The 22,951-nt window shown below is 38.1% G+C and overlaps 1 protein-coding gene across 1 annotated transcript in view; it reads left to right on the top strand.

The window, feature by feature from the left end:
* The first annotated feature begins 2,577 nt into the window (after positions 1–2,577).
* The window catches only part of LOC123242215 (plasma membrane ascorbate-dependent reductase CYBRD1), a 40,443-nt gene continuing 20,069 nt past the window's right edge, over positions 2,578–22,951 (top strand). Inside the window, exon 1 of the mRNA XM_044669800.1 lies at positions 2,578–2,799. Coding sequence (XP_044525735.1) covers positions 2,604–2,799 — 196 coding nt within the window. The 5' untranslated portion in view covers positions 2,578–2,603. The remainder of the gene's footprint in view (positions 2,800–22,951) is intronic.

Here is a 22,951-nt window from a genome sequence, read left to right as displayed (position 1 = left end):
AGGTCTTGAGCTCATAGGATCATACATAGCTCCTGAGTTGGAAGGGATCTCAGAAGTCATCTAGTCTAGCCCCTTAATTTTAGAATTGTAGAAATACTAAACTTCTGGAGCAGGATTTGAATCCAGACAAATCTAGTGTTCTTTCCATTGTGCAGTCTTGGGCAAGTCACTTGATCTCCCTAAGCCTCTTTCCTTACCTATAAAATGAAAGGATTAGGCTAAAGGATCTCTTGTAGCTTGAAATTGATGATTCTTCCTTGGGCTACTTAGCCTTTGAGATCTCTCTTAACTCTGAGGTCCAAGATTCCTTTTTCATTTTCTCTTTCTTCCCCCTCCTCTTCCCTCACTACCCCTCCACCCACTACTGGGATTTCTTCTTTCTCTTTAAAAAAAAATTTACTTTTCCCCAATTACATGTAAAAACAACTTTTAGCATTCTTTTTTTTTTTTTTTTTTTTTTTTGAGAACTTACAGTTCTTTCTTTTTTCTCTTTGGGATACAGACCTTGTAGTGATAGGATCTTGCCTTTCTCACTGGGCAAGGTGCTAGCCAACTACCTATAGTCTGCCCCTGCCATGATTCCTTTCCCTAGAATGAATAAATGAAATGAATAAGTGAAAAATAAAATAAAAAATTTTAATGCATTTAATAAAGACTTATATTCCTTAGGCACTGTGCTAAGCAATGGGCATACAAATATAAGCAATCAGAATAATTCTTTACCTTAAGGAGCTTGTTTTCCAGCAGAGGAAATGTCCAAGGCGGCACATACAGGTGTCCATTCTATAACTCTATTTCTACAAGACTCCCCAGAAATTCCCATTTACTTTCTTATGTGGACCCAAGATATATTGAAACTGCAATGGGAAAAGACATGATGTGGAAGGAATACTTGTAGTTAATTTGGGAGGCAGAATGGAAAGAAATTCTAGGTTGGAATTCTAGCTTTGTCCTTACTGTTTATAAGTCATTAGGAAAGTTGCTTCACCGATTTTAAATTCCTTCTAGCTCAAAATCCTACAATTGCCATCTCTGTTGCTGTTGTTGAGTCATTTGTGACTTTTAAACCATTTAGGGTTTTTTTGGCAAAGAGGCTGGAGTGGTTTACCATTTCCTTCTCCGGCTCATTTGACAGATAAGAAAACTGAGGCAAATGGATAAGTACCTTGCCCAGGATCATATATAGTTAATAAGTGTCTGAGGCCAGATTTGAATTTAAGACTTCCTAAGTCTTGGCCCAGCATTCTATCCACTGTACCACTTAACTGCCTCATCTATGGGAATGTGCTAAAATAAGAGACTGTTCGGAAAAGTCTGCATATTCCATTTATGCCACTCAGAGTGGGTACTATTTTTTCCTCTCCTAAGGAAGATAAGCACATTTTAATAGGAAGTCATGGACAAAATGCTGACACTTGTGGTTTACTTTGGATACACAAATAATGGTAATAGCTAAAACTTCCATATTAGTAGATAGGGACAATTGTACCTCCCCATAACTCATTATTGGAATAGAAAATTTGAAGATATTGATCTTTTGGGGGGGGAATCTCTCTATTTCCTACAAAGGAAGCCTTAGAGCTAGCCCTAACCCATTATTAAGTTAGGGGAGCTAGACATTGATCTTAACCTCACTAAACAAGTGCCTGGAATCCACATACTTGGTTTTGAGCTAAAGTCCTGACATGACAGGCTCTCATCCAGGGCACTGAAATTCCTAGTCTTTGGTTGCTGATGCTTGGGGCTAGATCCCAAGTTATCCATTTGGACTGGTCCAGATTTGAAAGGCCAGGGGCCCATTTAAAAAAAAAAAACTTTTATATAACACAACCACATCAAACATGCAATTTGATCTTTGAGCTTGAAAGGGTCATCTAGTCAAATCCTATCATTTTTCAGATGAGGAAACTGAGGCCCAAAGAGGTTAAACGACTTGTCCAAAGTCAAACTGATAGTAAATGAAATGAGGATTCAAACTCTGAATTCAAATCTAGCTTGACTTCTACTGCACTATCCAGCTGTCCCAGCTGTCCTTCTTCCCTATCTCTCTTTCCACCCAGTCTATCCCCATATTGCCCCACTTTCAGTGAGAGGAAAAAAGGAACTAGGGCAAAAAAATGGAAAATTTAAAAATATTCAGACCTAAACCCTGAGAGCTTCTGCTCTGAGGAATACACTAAAATTAGAAAAATATAAGGAAATCAAACACTAGGACAATCTCTAAGGTGATGGAGAAGAGTGCAAAGGTTCTGAAGAAACAGGAGCCCTGAGGAGCAGAAAGGCCCGCGAGTTTGTGGCTCTCCTTTCCCTTGGAGGAAATTCTCTTTAAGGGCCAGGCGCCCAGTTCCTTTTCTTCTCTGCCCACATCACCTTCCATCTTTCCCCCAAAGAGGCAGGACATCCCAGGGCTAGGAAGAAGAGCTGCTGCTGGGCCCCTCCCCCGGGCGGGGACAACCCCAAGAAGAAGAAGAAGCTGCCCCCGCCCCGCCACCCAGTCTAGTGACCAGCCTCTGAGGCCTCTTCTTCCACTCTACGACTTCTCTGTCCTGCCCGGTGCCCGGGTTCCCGTGACTGGCACAGGCGGGTGCGCGGGGCATGGAGCGATGAAGGCCATGGAGGGATACCTGGGCTTCTTGGGTCTGCTAGTGTCCGCGCTGCTCGTCGGCTTCCTGGCTGTGCTCTTCACCCTCGTCTGGGTCCTTCATTATCGGGAGGGGCTCGGCTGGGACGGGGGCTCCCAGGAGTTTAACTGGCATCCGGTGCTGACTATCACCGGCTTCGTCTTCATCCAGGGCCTCGGTACTGGAAGTTACGCGGGGGTGCAGGGTTGGGGGTGAGGAAGGACACGGTCCTGGAGAGAACGTGCGGGGACTTAGGCGAGGCGGGGACGGCGCTGGGAAGCTCCATGCTGGGTTTCATGAGGTTATGGCCAGAGCGAGAACGCGGAGGGGTGCTTGAGAGGGATATTGGCACAAGGGATACTGCGAGCAAAAGTTTGCACAACACCCACTGCAGTCCTGGGAAAAACTAGCTGTTGCTTTGGAAAAGGAGAGGAGAAAACACTTGGGAAGCAGCACTGGAGGGTTTGGGGAGGGGCTCCAGAGGAGAGAGGCGAGTGTGTTTAGGAGTTTGTCTTGGGACCGAGAACAGTTAGGAGACTGAGCCAGAACGGGTGGCGAGGAGGGGAGGGGGGGAGAGGGAGCTGCCTGGGACTGAGACTGAGTATCTTGGGTTGAACTTAAACTGTTTGAAGCAAAAGAGATCTTCAGACATAGATCAGAGATCGAAGCTGGAGGGTGGGGTAGGGTGAGGGATAGAGGTGCAATGCTTCTGCGTTTGGCGTTTCTCCCCTTACCTAGGAGCACCCCAAAGTGCTTGAGGGTTGCTCTTGATCTAGCCTCGCCCCTGCCTTTGGTTGATTTTCTCCACTTCCTTTGACTTACCATCTTCTGGCGCCCCTAACTTTCACTGTCGGGAGAAAGATGCTGACTGGGAAAGAGAGGCAGAAAGAGGTGGGGGAGGTGTCTGGTAAAGTCGGGGGCGGGGTCCAGGTCTTGAAAAAGCTTTTACATCAGTGACACATTGTCAGAACAATATATGAGGTTATCCCGTAACGTGATAAATCAGCTCATTTGATTTAGTTCTGAGCTCCTTTAAAAAAAATCATTTGAGCTCCATTAAAACTTCTGAGAGAACTGCCAAGTCTGTCAGGCTTGACTCCATGTGTAATTGGAAGGTTTAATCCTTACTTTGTCTATGTTGTATGTAGTCAAGGGCTGAGTTGTTGCCGTCTTTCATAATTTCCTTTTGGGCAATGATTGAACGCAGACCGACGTACAGTACTGTCTGACAGTTCCCACAGCAGTTCCTGGGAGATAACAGCATCATAAGATCATAGTTTTAGAACTGGAAGGGATCTTAGAGGTCATCTGATCTAACCCCCTCATTTTATAGAAAAGGAAACTGAAGCCCAGAGAGGTCAAGTTCAAAGTAAAGTAATTGCTTTGGGCAAGTACATTTCTGTTTGATTGGCTTCGTATTGTTTGGGGAAGAATAAGGTTTGTTCTAGCTACTGGTCCTGTAGAAGTCAGAGAAATATTATGCAATAAAACTTTTTCCTTTGGGTGATAAAACAATCTCTTTCTGGTGTTGAATCCGGTTGTCCTGTGGTGGTCTCATCTGGGACTGTTTCTGTTTGGATGTAAGAAGCATAAGGCTGAGGAATAGGAATAGGATATTACTATCAAACAACGCAGAATATCAAGAACATAGAAAATGAAATTCTTTAGAAGGTTTAGATTTTTAATGTCTCAGACAGACCTAGTAAAAAATGGTCCAAGTGGTGAAAGGATGCTGGCTAAAGATATTTTTATAAAATGTGTAAGAAGAGAGAGCTGGGCCTAGAGACAGGAGGTTCAAATCTGACCTTGGATACTTCCTAGTTGTGGGCAAGTTGCTTAACTCCGTTGCCTAGCCCTTACCACTCTTCTGTCTTAGAACCAATACAAAATATTGATTCCAGGATGAAAGGTTAGCATTTTAAAGAAAAGTATAGAAACTGGTGACTGGAGACATATAATGTAAAGTTATGGAGAGAAGAAGAAAGTACTGAGAAATAATATGCTTAGAAGCCATAGTCCACAACATAAATCTTACTTAAACATTCCAAACTGGGGTGTGGTAGGGGCAATGAAAGAGCTCCCAGATATAGAAAAAATAAATTTGTTTTGTAGTTAACTGGGGACAAGAAGGTCCTTTCTGAAGTTATTGTTTAGTGGCCTGGGATCTAAAATTGTGCTTTGATCAGACATTAAGTTCATGTAGAAAGATTTTTTAAAAATTGGGGCAGGGGACAGCAAATAATCTTTATTCATCCATAAGGCTTCCTCCCACCCCACTAACACTGGATGTTCTTGGACGTACAACTTTTCATTGCAAAGGGAGAGAAATATATCTAGTTCATTCCCTTGAAAAAGAAAAGTCCTCAGGTCAAGCCCATATGAGGGCTTTTTAGTACTTATAGCACTAGCAATCTCCCTTCCAGCAGTGATAGGTAGTGGAGAATGCTATTAATGCACTATCTATCTTTTTAGGGGCTTTCTCTGGCATGTGACAATAAGGGAAATATCACAAGAGTGAGTACCAGTGACCATTCCATACCCCATTTCCTAGTATAATTCATAGGCATTATTTGTGAAACTGAAAAGAGAAAATTATGCTGATAAATTACTCTCTATCCAAAGCCACAGAGGCATAATTTCATTCTTGGAATATCATCTGAAGTCTGAGCCAGAGAAGTTAAGATCACTTTAAACACTCATCCTATTGACTAAAAGTAAAAAGAAAAGCTTTTCCAACTGTTCTGACCAAGCCTTTAGAGTAGAGCTGTTCCTGGCACCAAAGTAAGCTTCCAGGCAGTGGTATGCTGGTAAATGTTTTAAGAACTGACTCTGGGGAGTGGGAGGTGGGGTGTAATCATGATATACTTCTAAATTTAATCTTCATTTTTAACATTTTTTCAATCACTGTCTTAAGTCTAGAAAATCTACAAAACTAAAAATTAAGTCCTGATTTGTAGCATTTGCTGACTTTCTATGTGTAAATGCTCATTGAAAATTTAACCATCTTTAAAAAAAAACAAAAAAAACCTTACCTTCTATCTTAATATCATTTCCAAGATAGAAGAGCCACAAGGGCTAGACAATTATGGTTAAGTAACTTGCTCTGGATCACATAGCTGATTTGAACCCAGAACCTCCTCTCTATTCACTGAGCAACCTAGTTGGTCCAACCATTTGTCCTTGAGAGCAACACCTCTCTACTTTCAGGAGACTCTTAGGAGGGAGATTAGAATAGAGGTTTGGAAATCATTATTTCCTTCTCAAAATTAGGGAGAGGGAGATTACAAGAAATAAATAATTTGGTTGACTGGTGTTATAATTATTGGGAGTCTCTTGCTATGTTGGCTGAAGGTAAAATATTTCAGCAAATATAAGAAGAGGTATAGTTCTCTCTACTGTCTCTCTCTCTCTCTCTCTCTCTCTCTCTCTCTCTCACACACACACACACACACACACACACACACACACACACACACACACTACCCTTCTGGAAAAAAAGGGAGAAAATTGAGTGAGTAATAGAGTATACCAAGCTAACTTTACCACATAGAAAGGAATCTTCCTATGATTTGAATTTATCCTATAAATGAGTATTCAATTCCATTTCAAACAAATTATTTCATGCCTATTATATCCAAAAAGGACCTGTCCATTTTCTGGAGGAGGTTATGAAGGTGAATTTAGGCCCCAACCACATAAGACATTACTATAACAACTCAGAGCAGTAAGATCTTGGAAGAATTATGACATTCTTTAGAAGAATTAGATCTTTAATTTCTCAGACAGACCTAGTTAAAAGTTTTACAAATCACAATATATCTAAAAGTTAATGCAAAAATAAAGAAATGTGAACTGAAAAGAAAAATGAAAAGGATACCAAGTATGTAATCTTAATTGGAAGCAGTAAGTTCTTACAAAGACAAAGCCTGAAATACTACAGAATTCTTTTCTAAAACTGATGTTGGAGGGGGAAAAAAAATTAACATAGAGATTGTGAACTGTGTTATAATTAGGCTTTTACTATTTATTATTGCTATGTTACTGGAAATGGGATTTGACTTGTCCACAACTGCATTACTGAATATGTTAAAATGAGGAGAGAGAGTATCAGTCTATTGAATTGTGATAGACAGAATATTTGGATCTGAAGAGAGGTCTAAAGGTAATTCAGTCAATAAACATGTATTAAGCACTGACAGCTCTAGGCTCTATGTTCAACTCTGAGGATATAAAGACAATTAAAATGTCTCTGCCCTTAAGGGTGTTTACTCCTATACATTTAAGTAATACACAGAATACAGGATGTTCCAAAAATCTTTGTGGAGTTGCAACATGAAGGTAATAAAGATAGGGCAAGCAGGGAAATATTAACACAACAAAAGGAATTGAAGAAAATTGAATTAAACCCAGAACCTTATGGGTGGTTAGGTGGCCAGTGGACAGAGCACTAGACCTGAAGATTTGAACCTGTATTCAAATCTGATCTTAGACGCTTACTTTGTGTGACCCAGGGAAAGTTATTTAACCCTTTTTGTCTCTGTTTCCTATTCTGTAAAATAAGCTGGAGAAGGAAATGGCAAACTCCTCAAGTATCTTTGCCAAGAAAACCCTGGATGGAGTCAGGTAGAGTTGGATAGGACTCAACAAAAACAAAACCTTATCAAATTATCTATCTCATCTTTCTTGTTCCCAGGCAGAATAGCATAATATAGAAAGCCAACCTTGGTTCCAGGAAGACCTGGGTTCATATCCTATCCCTTACATATACTGGTTTTGCCACCCTCGGCATATCATTTAATGCTCTCAGTGCTCTAGGCAGATCCCTAAGACTATAAGTTTCAGAGAAAGTGCTGACTTGCATTAGTAAAGGGCATTTTCTCATCAGAAAGTTCCACATTACACAGAGATCTTGAAAAGCTCCAAACCTAAGAAAATTAAGAAACCCAGTGATGTCATATTTTCCAAGCTGAATGAAAAGTGTAACAAAGAGAACTTTGGAAAGGCTTTGTGCTTACAAAAAAAAAAAAAAAAGGAATAATCCTCATTAAATGGGTGTATCACCTGGAAATCTGAGAAGCAGCCCTTAAAAAAAAGACCACAGAAATGACCCAAAGGAATAAGAAAATCTTCCTAATCAGGAGTTCATGTTTCAATAGGCTTGGAATGATCAAACGTGATTTCTTATAAAAAGGTAGAGACTCAGAGCCAAAATCCAATTTTGGTTCCTTTATGCTTTCCACAGCTAGGCCTTTTCTTCCTGGCCTACACTGTAGAATTTTAGGGGAAACTGGCAGTATTGGAATCTTTTAAAGTTGATTTCATTGAAGTCAGGCAAGAAGTATTTGGCCCAATTTACTATGTTTTAGTTGAATTTATAGAGACACAGTTATGGAAAGAAATTAAGGTTATTCCCAGGGAAAGCTTGGTAGTGTAGTGGATAGAGAGCCAGGTCTGGAATTGGGAGTACTTGAGTTCAAATCTGCCCTCAAACTTTTCTAGCTATGTGACCGTGGGCAAGTTACTTATCTCCAATTGCTTTGCCTTTGTGGCTTTTCTATCTTAGAACTGATACTAAGACAGAAAGTAAGTGTATTTCATATTATATATATATATATATATAAAATACATAAAATATAAAATTATTTCCTAAGAGGACACAGACATATTCCATCGGTATGTATAATAATGATAAAATTTATTCATTAAATAAATATGTAATAATTTACTGTTATATCCCAAGGAGTATATAGGCACCAAAAGGCATATGAAGAAGAAAACACTGTTCCTGACTTAAGAAGCTTAAATGATATGAAATCTAATTTGCATATGTATAATGTATAAGAAATTATAGGATCAAGTATAATGTGATAAAGCAGTAAGAAGACCAAGTGGTACCATAGTCAAGAGAAGGGAGAAATTATTTTTGAATATGTGAAAGGGATCAAAGATTTTTTTTTTTAATTTGTAAAGGGTAAGAGAGAGGTTACTCAATATAGCATAACAAGTATTAGATTTGGAGTTGGGTTGGAGAGAAGAGGGAGCTGAATCTTGGCTTTTCTACTTCCTGAGATAATGGAAGTACTTTGTAGAATGCTATATAAATGCCAGTCACCTGTGTGGCCTTGCACAGTTCATTTAACTTGTCTGAGTCTAAATCTTCCATCTGAAGAAAGTGGGGGTTGATTGAATTGCACTATAAGGCCTTTTCCAGCTTTAATATATCTACTCCCCAACAAATCTACAAAAAGGATAAAATCTCATTTCAAAAAATAGAAGGCCATATTAATACTAATGCTAATATTAATAAAAGAAATAATTGAAATAAAATAAGAATAATTCCAATAGAAGGAACAATATTTTTAAAATATTGATAAATGCCTCTTTGTTGGATTCTTCATCAAGAAAAGAACCCAGATGTTGTCCAAGCCTTCTAAAAGCTTGCAACCTAAGCCCATCATTTGATTTTTTTTTTTGCATTTTCAAATCAATGGATGAATAAAGAAGTAGGTGAGAAGTAATGGTTTAATTTATTGATGTCAGAAATCTTTATATAGATGTAGTTGAGTGGAATATATTAATGTCAAAGGAATTTTGATTTCAGATTGTTTTAAATTGTCATATCTATCTATGAAAGCCTAATTCTTCCAAAATCAAGTGGATTTATTATTTTTGTAGGATCATATTAGTCTTAGGGTGGGGTATGCCTGGCCTGTTGCTTTACACAGGAAGAACATAGAGGGACCACACATAAGTGCCTAGTTTTGCCTCATGCATGTTTTAATATACTTAGAGCTGTTGGGAAAGATCTGAGTTTCTTCCCTTTTACAACATAGTTTCAATAGCATTGTGTGTGTGTGTGTGTGTGTGTGTGTGTGTGTGTGTGTGTGTGTGTGTGTGTGTGAGGGATATTAACCTATTGGGATGTATGGGGTGAGATATTCAGGAAGAATTAACACCTCTGTGTGAAAGTTTACTGATATTCTAGATATGCTCATATCATCCAACTCTCACTTGTGGTGGCAAGAAACTATACCTGTGAAACCCTCTAACCTAATTGAGGATAACTGACCAACTGGTGCTATTGTATTTAAGGATGCTATGATTCAGCACCCTTCCCCTATTCTGTCCAAACATGGTAAAGAAGCTGTTTCCTAGAAATCAGTCTTGATTGGTAAAGTCAGATATTAAAGTATTTTTTAATGTCAGTAAGGGAAAGGATTTGGCCCCACATAGATTCAATTTTGCCTTGCCATGGGGAAGATGCTAGCCAGTCATTTGTTCCAAAGAAGGCTTGATTATGAGAGTTTACCTAAGTTAATCAATTTATTACTGAAAAAATAGTCGACAAATTCTGTAGTCTTAGATAGATTATTAACCCTGAATTAGGAACATCATTTTCATATGTGAAAGACAGGATATAGAACTTTCTGGGAGTAGATTATTGAAGAAGAATTAACTTGGATAGGGCATGGAATTATTATTTATTTATGAATACACCTGACCCCAATTAGCCTTTATTCCAACTGTATAGTTAGTTCAGTCAACTTCCATGAAGTTCAACATGCTTTTACACTGATATGAATCAATGTATTAAGCACAGAAGAATTTAGAACTGCAAGACTCCAGGGATAAACTATTTCAAACTCTTCATTTTACAGATGGGTAAATTGAGGCTCACTGTAAATTCTAGCCTAGGAATACTATTAACAATTGAAATCTGAATGTTACTTAGCACCCTTTTATAGATGAAGCCTTTGAGGATTAGAAAGGTTGTGACTTGCCCATGATCACATAGCTAGGATATTTCAGAACTCGAATCCCAGTCTCCTGACCCTAAGTCCAGCATCCCTTCTTCTGTGTCAGGAGTTCTTAAGCTGAGGGCTGTGAACTTATCTGCTGTTGTTTATTCACTTTTCAGTCTTGTTTGACTCTTAATGACCCCATTTGGATTTTTCTTGGCAAAGATACTGGAGTCGTTTCCCATTTCCTTCTGATAGATGAAGAAACTGAGGCAAATAGGGTTAAGTGACTTATCACCTGTCATTTAGCTAGTGTATCTGAGGCCAGATTTCAAATCAGGAAGAGGAGTCTTCCTGAACTTATGTAGTTTTTTCTTTTAAGTTTTTTCTTTTAAGTTTTTCCTTTTTCTTTTCAGTTTCCAATCTTTTTTCTTCTTTTACCCCCTCCCCATAAAGAAGGCAAGAAATATGAAGCTTACTTTACACACGAAATCATGCAAAACATTTCCACATTTGTCAAGTTGAAAAAACAAAGCAAAAAAAAAAAAACAAAACGGAAAAAATATGGTTTAATCTGATCTCAGAGTCCACCAATTCTCTCTGAAAGTAGATAGCAGTTTTTCATGATGAGTCCTTTGCAGTTGTGTTAAATTATATATTTTTAAAAAGTATAACTATTTTGTTATAATTAACTGATTTCCTTTGTAATCCAATGTATTTTGTTTTATTCATTTAAAAACATTACCCTGAGAAGGAATCCAGGCACTTCAGCAGACTGCCAAAGGAGTCCATGATCCCAAAACGGTGAAGGACACTTTCACAGGACACTTAAAAAAAAATTCCATCTAGTTGTTAGTGGTCTTTCTCTTCTCAAATTATTTTGTACATGCCTATTTGTGGCATTGTTGATCTTCCCTCTTAGAATGCATTTTATTAATTGACACAGTAAATTTCTTATTGTTAGTTTGTGTTTTCTTGCATAGAATCTGGTTTATTTGATCAGGCAGGGCCTGAACCTCTCTCTTAAAAAGAGAGGCCCCAAAACATCTTTGTTTCTTTGTATCCGAAACATTGCAAGAGTTGATAGAACAGGATTCTGCTACTCTATTGAGGTGAAGTCAGCTCCATCTCTGAGACTTTCCTGTAATAAAATCCAATAAGATTAGGTCTACTTGGCATGAATCTGTCTAGATGGAAAAAGTCAATCATTGGTGCAGGTGTTTTGTCTATATAATGCAAAACATCTGGATTTTGTTTGGGGGGGGGGGTTTGTTTTTGGAAACCTAAAGACTACAGTTGTCTTGGCTCACAGTTGTATTGCCATCTTAGTGAGGATGTTAGTAACTTCAAAAAGAGATGCTCCTAACTGCTGCCAAGAAGTGGAAATAAGACTAACTAATCAGCCACGCAAGTTCCTTCATTTCTTTTTTTTCAGAGATTCCAGTTTCATGATATTCATCTTGGATGCCAGTCTTAACGAATAGGCTTGTTTCAAAACAGAGCATCTCCTTTGTAGGCATAGTGAGGTCCTTTGAAAAATTTTATTTCCAGAAGGGTCTCTACCTTTTCCATTCAACTTGAACTCTACTGAAACACTCTCAGGGTTTCCCCAAGTACACAAAGAAAATGTGTTGTAAGCAGCAATAATCTCTTTCTGTACACTCCAACCAAAAGGGCAAAGCTATGTTTAACCTTATTAAAAGTATTGAAGGGAGGATATTGGTTACCTTTCTTTCCTAGCAGCTTTTATGCATTTAAAAACTTGATTGTAATTCAAGCTCAGAAACTTCCTGGACTCTTATTTTTGGACTAACAAACTTTTAATTGGCACTCAATGTGAAATTCTTTCACGTATTTGAAGAGAAGTAGCGACTATGCCCTTATGGTCTGCATTAAAAGCAATTTTTTTTACTAGCTGACATTTTTATAGCATTTAAAACTTTTAGCAGTAACACTAGGTTTAGAAATGTCCAATTGTTCCCCTTTTATTTTAAACTTGAGAGCAGCCTGAATCTCTGTGTTTATAATGCAAAAGCCCTGCCAGTGGTTACCACGGAGATCTTTAATTCATTGGAGCGTGGAATAGAGTCCTGAAGAGGGTGGGCAGGCAAAACTTTCCTGGCCAGGCCAAACAGGGATTTGCTTGTTCCTTGAGCTTTCTTGATGATCACATACCAGAGAAGCTGTAGAAACAATTCTTACCTAAATACAAGTAGACTAGAGGGTCTCTGAGGCATCTTTGTACTCTGATATTGTGGGGTGTGAACTATCTTGTTTGAGTTCTACAACAACCCTGGACTTAAATCCTATTTTTGGCTAATTATTAGCAGTACAATGCTGGGAAAGTTGTTTAATTGTTCTTACTTCATTTTCTTTTGTAAGTCAAGGAAACTGGTCTAGAATATGATGACTTAGGGCCTTCCTCACTCTAAAACTATGTTCGCATGAACTGTATAAACAGGCATTATAGTCATTCTTATTCTCATCTCATCTTTTTTAGATGTAGTAATTAATTACAGTAATTAATTTAATTAGTTAATTTGGATTATAATTAGAGGCAGCTGTGACTTAGTAAAGAGCACTAGACTTGGAGTCTAGAAGATCTGAGTTTAAATCTAACCTCAGACAATTCCTAGCCATGTGACCCTGGGCAAATAACTTAAGCTATGATTGCCCAATAAAAGGATCTAGTAAATCTATTGGAGAAGGAAATGGCAAACCTACCCAGTATCTTTGCCAAGAAAACCCCTTGGATAGCTATGGTCCACAGGGTCACAGAGATTTCAGATATGACTGAACAACAAATTAATTACAGCTTGGAAAAAGTGATTTGCCCAAAGTGGCAGACCTGGGATTCAAATCTATTTCCTCTGATTCCAAATCTTGCAGTCTTTCCTTTATAATACATTGCCTTTCTCATGTTCATGGTTACACTGGTCTAATGCAGGATTTGAGCTCAATTTTCCTTACTCCAAGTCCAAACCACTACACCAAACTACCTCTACCCAAGGGCGCTGATTTGAAAAATTGAGTTTTTCATTTGTGAAGATTTCTTTTTCTTGTTTCTTGCTTAATGCAAAAAATGAATTCCCCAGAGACAAGGTATTTCCTATGGAAGTCCATATCTTGGGAAATTTTATCTTCTTAGTTTGATCTTCCTCTGGAAATGTTTTACAGATTTATAGTTGAAACAACCCATTTGCCTTTATTATTCTTGCTTTGAATCACACTGATTTGTCATCATTGTGTCGCAATCATAAGATAAACAATATTGCCATCCTGATAGAATATTAGCTCTTTAAGAGGGGAAAAAGCCATTTCCTTTTTGTCTCTGTGTCCCTTGTGCAGGGGACACTGTGTTTGTTGACTGATAAATTTGGCAAGGTCATAGATTTGTATACATAACATCCCCCATGTTAGACCCTTTAGCTTCTTAAGGGAAAGGCTGGTATTATTATTTTTTATCTTGGTTTCTATCTTCAGTGCCTAGTAAACTCAGCGCCTTACCTTGTAGCATTTAATAGTTGCCATTAAATAAATATTTGAATTGAATCAAATCCTAAATTTGCTGTTCATTAATGAATGCTATGAGTCTCATTAACAATTGGTATTTTTATTATGAGTTGGGAGAGGATTAGCAAATGTCATACTCAGGACTTTATTTTAGAGAATAGTATTTTATCATGTTCCAAGGTTTATAGTTGCATTGCAACCAGGAGCACAGAAATTTTCCAGTACTTAGTTTCAAAGTCAGGTAAATTGATTCCTGTGGATAGCTAGTCATTGCTAAAAGGATAGATATGAAAAAACATTATGATCCAATGTTTCTTAGCTGTTCCATCTAGTATATTTCTCTACTATTTATTTTCTAAAATTTAACTTTAAATAAGTTTTTCATTTACTTTGAAATAAGCATAAATTGTTTTTCACATTTCAACTTGCTTTTTGGAAGAAATAAAAAGGGGGGAACCAGAAGGATTGACAGAACACCCTTGTTTCAGTTATAAGTAGCTGCTATGAAACATTTTCCTCTCTCCCATTTATTAGAATGTATTTCTTCTCCCTATACATCAGGTATAACCTGCAGGTAAGTATCCAGTCAAAGAAGTAAAAAATATTCCTATCAAGCCCTTTGGTTAGTTCTTATAACCTTTCCAGAAAAGTTTAAATTTTTTGTGGTATTCAAAGATAATATTTTCTCATGACGCCCTATTTTTTAGATTAGATTTCCCTTAATTTTATTTTTAATTTTATTTATTTAATTTTTTAACCTTAATTTTGAAGAGAGAAATTGTCACTGTGACCACTTTAGGTTAACGTTAAATAGTGTATAATGCCTTTTTAAAATCTGGAAACAGAGCTTTAAACTCACTAGAGACACTTGTGGTTATTGCTCCATTAGGGGAGGCTTATGCTCCAGAAGCAATTTTCATCCATCTCCTCTTATTTATGAGGTGGCAAAGCCGAGACTAAGCAGAGGCAGCATGGTATAGTAGACTGAATGGGACTTAAGGTAACTAGGATCCAAATCCTGTCTGTGCCATCAGTAGATCCCAGGTACATCGCTTTTTACTTGAGTTTCAATTTCTCCATCTGTAAAATGAAAATGATGTTACTTCTTCCATCTGTCTCACAGGGTTATTGTAAGGAAAGCATGTTGCAGGTCTTTAAGGCACTAATGCAATATGCCTTATTATTATAAGATTGCACCCTGAGGGTTTGCTATTGCTACTCTGGAATTTCTTAATAAGAATTTTGCTTTCTCAAAAGCTACCTAAGGTTACCTGAGGGTTTCTCCAGTTGTAACAGAGGAAGGGAGACAGAGGAGGAAGATGGGTTGTCCTTTGGTATTCCTGCAATCCCTATTTAATTACTGGTATAACAAGCAATTAAAACTATCATCAGTTGGTATGATGCTGAGTGATGGCTCAATCAGCAGTGACATTGCTGTTTTGGTGTTTTCCAGAACCATTTTGGGGACTCCAGTAGTACAAATGTCTATATTAAAACATGACCCAAGGTCATTCACCTATTAAGTGGTATAGTGGTAGGGTGCTGGACTTAGAATCAATAAGAGCTAAGTTAAAATCCTTCCTGATACACACTTAGTAGTTGTATGATTCTGGGTGAATTGTTTAACCTTTTTCAACCTCAGTTTCCCTCATTTGCAAAATGGAGATAATTCAGGGTCGTTAGGATCAAATGAGATAATATATGTAAAGAATTTTGCAAGCCTTAAAGTACTCTACAAATGCTAGCTATCCTTGCTGTTGTTCAGGCACATCTGAATCTTTATGATCACATGGAGTCATATCTTTGGGGTTTTCTTTCACACACAGAATAGTGTGCCATTTCCTTTTCTGGTGGACCAAGGCAAACCAAGACCAAACAACTAGTAATTATCTGAGGCTAGGTTTGAATAAGATTTTCCTGATTCCAGGACTAGCACTCTATCCACTGAGCCACCTACCTGCCTCCTTAGCTATCCTTACCTGACTGCAATAGAGCCTAGAACCCAAAGGAAGCAAAGGCCTCTTATATGCTCCAATAAATGTCATAAAATCCACAATAGTGGATATAGTCATGTATTCAAGGGATAGGTCCTTAATTAGAGTTTATTTCTTCTTTTTTCCCCTCCTCTTCCTCCATATTTATCATCATCATCATCACCATCATCATCATTATCATCATCATCATTTTAGATCAGGTCTCCTTATCTAATTAGTATTGGAAGTGACTAATTGGCATAGAAGCTTTATTGTGCCATTTTTCTCTCCTGGGCCAGTTAACCCCTCCTTAGCCCAGTGAACCTCCATATGGAGAGGGGAGGGGAAAGAAGCTCACCATGGAGGTGCTGAATTTAGTGGACTCTTCTTTAGACAGCCCACTGACTCCCCACTTCACTTGGGAAAGAAGAGACTCAGTATGTTGGTCCTGTATATAATGCAGACACCTGATTAGCCCACTGATAGCCTCCTGCAGCTCAGAACTCAGGCAATCCACCAATGTCAGCCTCCCCAGCAGAAGATGCACCACTATGCCTAGGCTACTTTTATTTTTTAACAGAACGCTAATGATGTTAGTAATATGGATTTCTAGTAGACTAGATGCAGGAAATTAGAAGGCTAGGCTTCTAGAAGCAATCATATTGAAAGCAGGAAGAAGTGACAGCTGAAAACAGAGAAGACTGAAAAACTATTAAAAACCAACACAGGAACAGAAAGACCATTAGCATTCTGGGGTCAATTGGTGGAAAGAAAACAGACCCACCCATCTTAATGGCCCCTGAGAGCACCACTGTATTATAGCAATTTATAATAATTGATATTCATAATGACAATCTTAAATTATCAAGGAAAGCTTAAATATGTTAATGTTTCAAATCACTGTACTTAAGGATAGAGGTTCATGTGTAAACTATTTTATAAAGAATTCTCCAAAAATGATTTAAAAATTGAAAGTATTGGTACTTAAAGGGGGTCATCTTCAACTGTCTGGAAAATTAACTTAGGTCAAGTAACTTATTCTGTAATGGTGCTGGATAAATGAGTTGTTATTATACTTTATAAGGAACTGTGAGAGTTTATAATATGCTGCCTAGACCCAAGCATATGACATTGAGAATGTAAAACATTCCATTTTGTACACAGAGTTCTCTTTGTGAAATTTTCAGGTTTTAATGTGCAACACACTCAAGAGGGGAAAAGAACCTTCTGAATAGGGCCTTAATGCAATTTGTCATTCATAATTAATTTTTCAGCCAAACTTTCTAAATGTTTACTTTCTGGGTTTATCTTGTAGAATGGGCACACCTTTGCCTTTCTGGTTCTGTTCAGGGGGGAAAAAGGACCTGTAGAAACTGGAGAATACCATGGCTGAACAAAGTTCTTAGGGGAAAAGTCTCCTCAAAGGGGCCCTCAGATAAAATATCAGGGTTTTCCTTGTAGGCTGGTCCAAATAACAAATACTTAAGATGAGGAAGAATGTTCACATGAGTATTATAACTCCTTTTGCTTGGTTTTAACCCTTATTCAAAAGGAGGCCCAGTATATTATATTCACTGGGCCTGGAGTCAAGAGATCTAGGTTTCGTTCCCACTTTAGGCACTTAATAGTTGGGTGACTCTGGATAAGTAACTTACTCCTCAGAGACTCTGTTTTCTTATCTATGAAATAAGAGTAAAAAAAAATATTTGCCCAACTTACTTTAGGGGATTGCTGCAAGAAAACATTGCAAATGTGAAAATGCTCTGAAAATGAGTGCCTATGTCAAAATTTAATATTGCATCCCTCCCTCTTTTTAAAAAAAAAATTGCTTTGCATTGGCACATCTTTTTTTTTTTAACCCTTAACTTCTGTGTATTGACTTATAGGTAGAAGAGTGGTAAGGGTAGGCAACGGGGGTCAAGTGACTTGCCCAGGGTCACACAGCTGGGAAGTGTCTGAGGCCGGATTTGAACTTAGGACCTCCCGTCTCTAGGCCTGGTTCTCAATCCACTGAGCTACCCAGCTGCCCCTGGCACATCCTTTTAACAATATGGCTGAGAAGGCTTGGAATTCACCAGGGAAAACAAATAATGGTCTTATGAAAAGACTTGATATAGATGATTCTTGATTTTGATCTTTAGACTGTTTATCAAACTCCTCAAATTGTATTTGTAAAAATTGGGAAAATGTATCTATCCAGTGAATAGGTAGTAAACTTAACACTTGCTAACACAAAGACATGATCATTTTGTACAGACCATGGAACAAACACAGTTGTAAAATCAATGTCCAGTTAGCATTATCAAGGGGAGAGCAGAGCAATACCTTCTGTTATCTCAGACACTATAACCTAGCTTTGCCATTTCTATTTGAGATTATAACTTGTTCCCCTGTTTGACCCGTTGAAGAGTAAGTTGTTTGGGCTCAGAATGTGATATTGAACAGCTATATTCTAGGAGAGATAGAGAGAAAGGAAGAAGAGACTGGATGCTGCAAACAATTTCCCCAGTGATGTTAGGAAAATGGTTCATGCTTGACAATTCTATATTAATTCTTCCTGAGCTGAGGCAGCCATTTCTTTTATTCAAGACTGCCAGAAAATTTTGCTGTATTTGAAACAGAACAGAGAGCTAGTACTTGGTTTGTGAATAAAAGGACAGAATGTTGCTGCCTCTGTGTGTGTGTGTGTGTGTGGGGACAGAGAGAGACAGAGAGAGACAGAGAGAGACAGAGAGAGAGAGAGAGAGAGAGAGAGAGAGACTTCACTTGCTTGGGCTCAATTTTTTCAATTGTAAATTAAGGAATTGGACCAGAGGACTTTTGAGGCTCCGTGTAGCTATAAACCTCTGATCCAATAGACTTTAAAACCTTGGAAGAGTGAAGATTATTTAATTTTTGTCTTTATAGCTCCAGTGCCTCTACAGGGTCTGGTTCATAGTGGGTGTTTAATGAGTATTTGTTGATTGATTGATTCTATGATTCTACTTCACTTAAACTAAGAGAAAACTCCTGGTGTGAAACATGTATCTTAGGGCCATACTAAAAATCGAAATTAAAAGGATAATGAACTAGAGAGCTAGAACACACTTAAGTCAAAGAGGTGACCATGTGAAGTCAAAGGAGAGAGCGTTTTGGGTAGAGAGGGCTAAGTAAGACTTGGAAAAGAAGGTACAGGAGGAAAAGTTTTGCCTTAACAGAATGAACCATCTATGAAAGATTTTTACTGATTCTATGAGGTTGAAGGTGATCTCTAGCATTAAGAAATTATATCTTTCTAAGCTTTAACTTCAGTGCTTTTTGAAATGTTAGACAACATTCTGACCCCAAATATCTGCACTTTCTAGCTAGGTGCCTTAAAGTTCCATGATTACAATTATGTATTCTGTTGAGTTAAATCATGGTTGTTCCTTAAGTGCAAAGTCCCTTTTAAAATGGAAAATATTGCCTGGAAAGCATAAGACATCAACTCTTTCATGCCTATTGATACATTATCTGGGATTAATTAACTAGAATTTCTAGCTGACTTTTTTTTTTTTTTAATAAGAGCCCAGAGGGATATAAGGTAGCAAGATAGGCAGGAACCGATCAGATACTGATTTGAGAATGGAGGACTTGGTGGGAAGATAGACAGATGGTCCAGCAAAAGACAACTAGAAAAGGAGAGCCGCCAAAAGGAGAAAAAGAGCCAAACCAGGAGAGATGCAGAAGAGTCAGTTCTGAAGCTAAGAATATTTTAGCATTTTGACTGTGATTAAGCCTGTAAACATAGATTCTAAAGGACTTCTGTGACTTTAAGTTCCTGTTGAAAGAGACCTTACTTTTCCATGATTCATCTGTGCAACTAGAGAATACCAGTATTGTGCTGAATGGGTAGAGGAATGAGATACAATACATACAATTCCTTGAGAAACGAGCATGTGGGAGTTGGCTCTTATTGATACTTTTATCAATTAGATGACTGAATTTTGATTTAGTAGAGAAAATGCTTTATACCTTCTAGGGATCTATTTCTTCATAAAGCAATGATATAAAAAACCTAATCATTTTAATGATCCATTATTAAGATAACCCACTAAATGGTCTATAAAGATATATTTAGTTTAGAGAGAATAATGCTAAACACTGAAATAGAAAGACTTATCTAAGTTTTCCTGTGTCCTCTGAGGAAGAACAATTAATCAATGTTTATAGATGTGAGCTGTATGCAGAATACCTCTCCAAGGAGCAGAGACAACTAGAAATTCTAATCACCAAGAAAAAATTATCTGGCAATGGGAAGAAGGAGATGGAATGTATAGGAGCAGAGAGCAAAATTAAATTCAGTTAGCATTTATTAAGTGCCTACTCTCTGCTGGGCACTGTACTAAACACTCTAATTGCAAAGACAAATATTAGAAGAGTCCCTGCCCTTGAGGAGCTTATATTTTTTTCAAGAGGAAATAACATGTGCATAGGATAGGAATAGGAATTGGATAGAGTAGTGATGACAAACCTATTACACAAGTGCCAAAGATAGCAGTCATAGTGCTCTCTGCAGGCACAAGGTTCCCCCATTCCTCCAAGAGTACATTACTGGAAAGGCAGAGGAACTCCAGTGGAGCTGCTCCCCTTCCCTTCTCCACCATGTCTGATGACATTTTTTCACCTCCCCTGCTCCTCTGCCCAGCCACCAATGGGAAAGCACAAGAGATAAGGTGGGTGGTTCACAGGCAGCAGAGCTGGAGGAGAGCAGAGCACTTGGGCAACTCCCTTCCCCCTCTCTACTCTACTCACTGAGCACATTCCTCACTTCATCCACCCTTCTGCCTAGCAGCCCAATGAGAGTACTTTCTCCCTCAGTCTGTATGGAATAAGAAATGGGGAGGGGGTGCAGGCATGGTACTCTATTTCTAAAAGGTTCACCATCACCAGGATGGGGCTTAGACCTGTGACTTAATTAGTGTGTCATTCAGTTGTTTTTCAGTGATGTCTAACTTTTCATGATGCCATTAGTGGTTTTCTTGGCAAAGATCCTGAGGTGGTTTGCCATTTCTTCTCCCTGTCTTCCTCCGTCAACTTCTATCTTAGTATCAGTTCTAAGATAGAAGAATGGTAAGGGATAGACACTTGGGCTTAAGTAACTTGCCCAGGGTCACACAGCTAGGAAATACCAGAGGCCAGATTTGAACCCAGGACCTCCTGACTAGGCCTGGTTCTCTATCCATTGTGCTACCTAGCTGCCCTTGCCATTTCCTTCTCCAGCTCAGTTTACAGATGAGGAAACTGAGGCAAGTAGGGTTAAGTGACTTGCCCAGGGTTATAGAGCTAGTAAGTGTTTGAGGCCAGATCTGAACACAGGAAGAGTGGGTCTTCCTGACTCCAGGCCAGACACTCTATTCATTGTGCTGTCAAGCTACTCATTCATTAACATAGGGAATGCCAAAGTGAGGAAAGTCTCTCTACCACTTCAGCCCCTACTCTATAACTTAGTCTTATAGAATTGCCCAGAGCACTGAGAGATTAAATAACTTCCTAACACCTATCAAATTGGCAAAAATTTAAAAAGGGCAAAATGACAAATGTGGCAGGGAATGTGGAAAAAAACTAATACACTATGTTTGGAACTGTGAATTAATCCAACCATTTTGGAGAGCAATGTGGTATTATTCCCAAAGAGTTATACAATTGGGTATTCATTTTGACCCAATAATATCATTATTAGGTTTATTTCCTAAGGTGATCAGGGAAAAAGGAAAAGAACCTATATGTTCTAACATATTTATAGCAGCTATCTTTGTGGTGGCAAAGAATTAGAAATCAAGAATATGTCCATCAATTGGGAAATGACTGAACAAGTTGTGCCATATGATTGTGATGGAAAATGATGAGCTGTTTAATTTCAAAAAAATATGGAAAGGCCTACATGAAATTATGAAAAATGAAGTGAGTAGAGTCAAGAAAACATTGTATACAGCTACAGAATTAATCTTTCAAGAGTAACTTGTCCAACTCTAGAGAAAGAACTGAAATAGAGAACCACATGTTGTGGTTTGTTTTTTTTTTTTGGTCAAACAATCCCTTCTCTAGTACTGGGAGGGCAAGCTGTGGAGATTTTAATGTCACCAACAAATACATTAATAAAAACAAAACAAAACAAAAAAGAGTTAGGGATATATGTGTGTACGAGAGCGACAGAGAGAGAAGTAAAGGACTGAAGACAAAACCTTAGTGAATGCTTATATTAAGAGAGTGGGTGAAGGAAGAGGAGTCACTGAGGGGAATGAAGAAAGAGTAGTCATAAATATTTGATGGAAACTAGGACAATGTAGTAGTGTGACAGAAACCAAGGGAGGAAAGAATATTGGGGGGTAGGAATATACTCAACAGTGTCAATAGTGTCAAAATTTGCAGGGAAGCCAATCAAAAAGGATAAGAACTGAGAAAAAGCCATTGGCTTTTGCAATTATGGGGTCACTGTTAACCTTCATCTTGAAGAAGGCAGTTGCAGTTGAAATGATGAACTGTAAGTAGTGAAATAGCTCACCCTAGAGAAAGCCATGATCAAGATAACTTGAATCAGTTTATCCAATCACAGGAAACTTGCAGGTCTTGGTAGTAGGGTACCCTTGCAAGCTCAGGCCCTGAGAAGCTTAACTCTAAGAAGGTTGTCTTGGTAATTGGTTCAGAAATGTGGTTTCTCTTCTTTTTTCTTCTCTATGGAATTAGCTGTTCTACTCATTTCCAAAAAAAAAGTCTACTAAATTCGGATAATTTAAATTTTCCATAGAAATGATCCCACATTCCCAAATCTGTTATTTCTGTGATTTAAGAAAAATCTTGTACAAAGCTCTGTAGGTTATGGGTGGCCTCTAATGGGTAAGAATGGAAGGAAAAGGAACAGACACCTAATGTCCATCTCTATGAAAGTGATTACTGATTATTAATTAATAGTTAAGAGTTTTATTACTCATATCATTAACCATTATAGCCAAGTTTTTAAGGCTTAGAATTGGAGTAATTTTGTATGGGCCTCATAATCATGAATACATCTTATTGAGCCAGCAAAGTAACCATGCCACTGGAAGGAGATAAGGAAAATGAATAAAGAATGATTCAATGTTGGCAA

The sequence above is a fragment of the Gracilinanus agilis genome, chromosome 3, assembly GCF_016433145.1.
Source record: "Gracilinanus agilis isolate LMUSP501 chromosome 3, AgileGrace, whole genome shotgun sequence".
Classification (NCBI taxonomy): domain Eukaryota; kingdom Metazoa; phylum Chordata; class Mammalia; order Didelphimorphia; family Didelphidae; genus Gracilinanus; species Gracilinanus agilis.
Note: the sequence above shows the minus strand (reverse complement) of the source record. Positions and strands in the feature narration are given on the sequence as shown.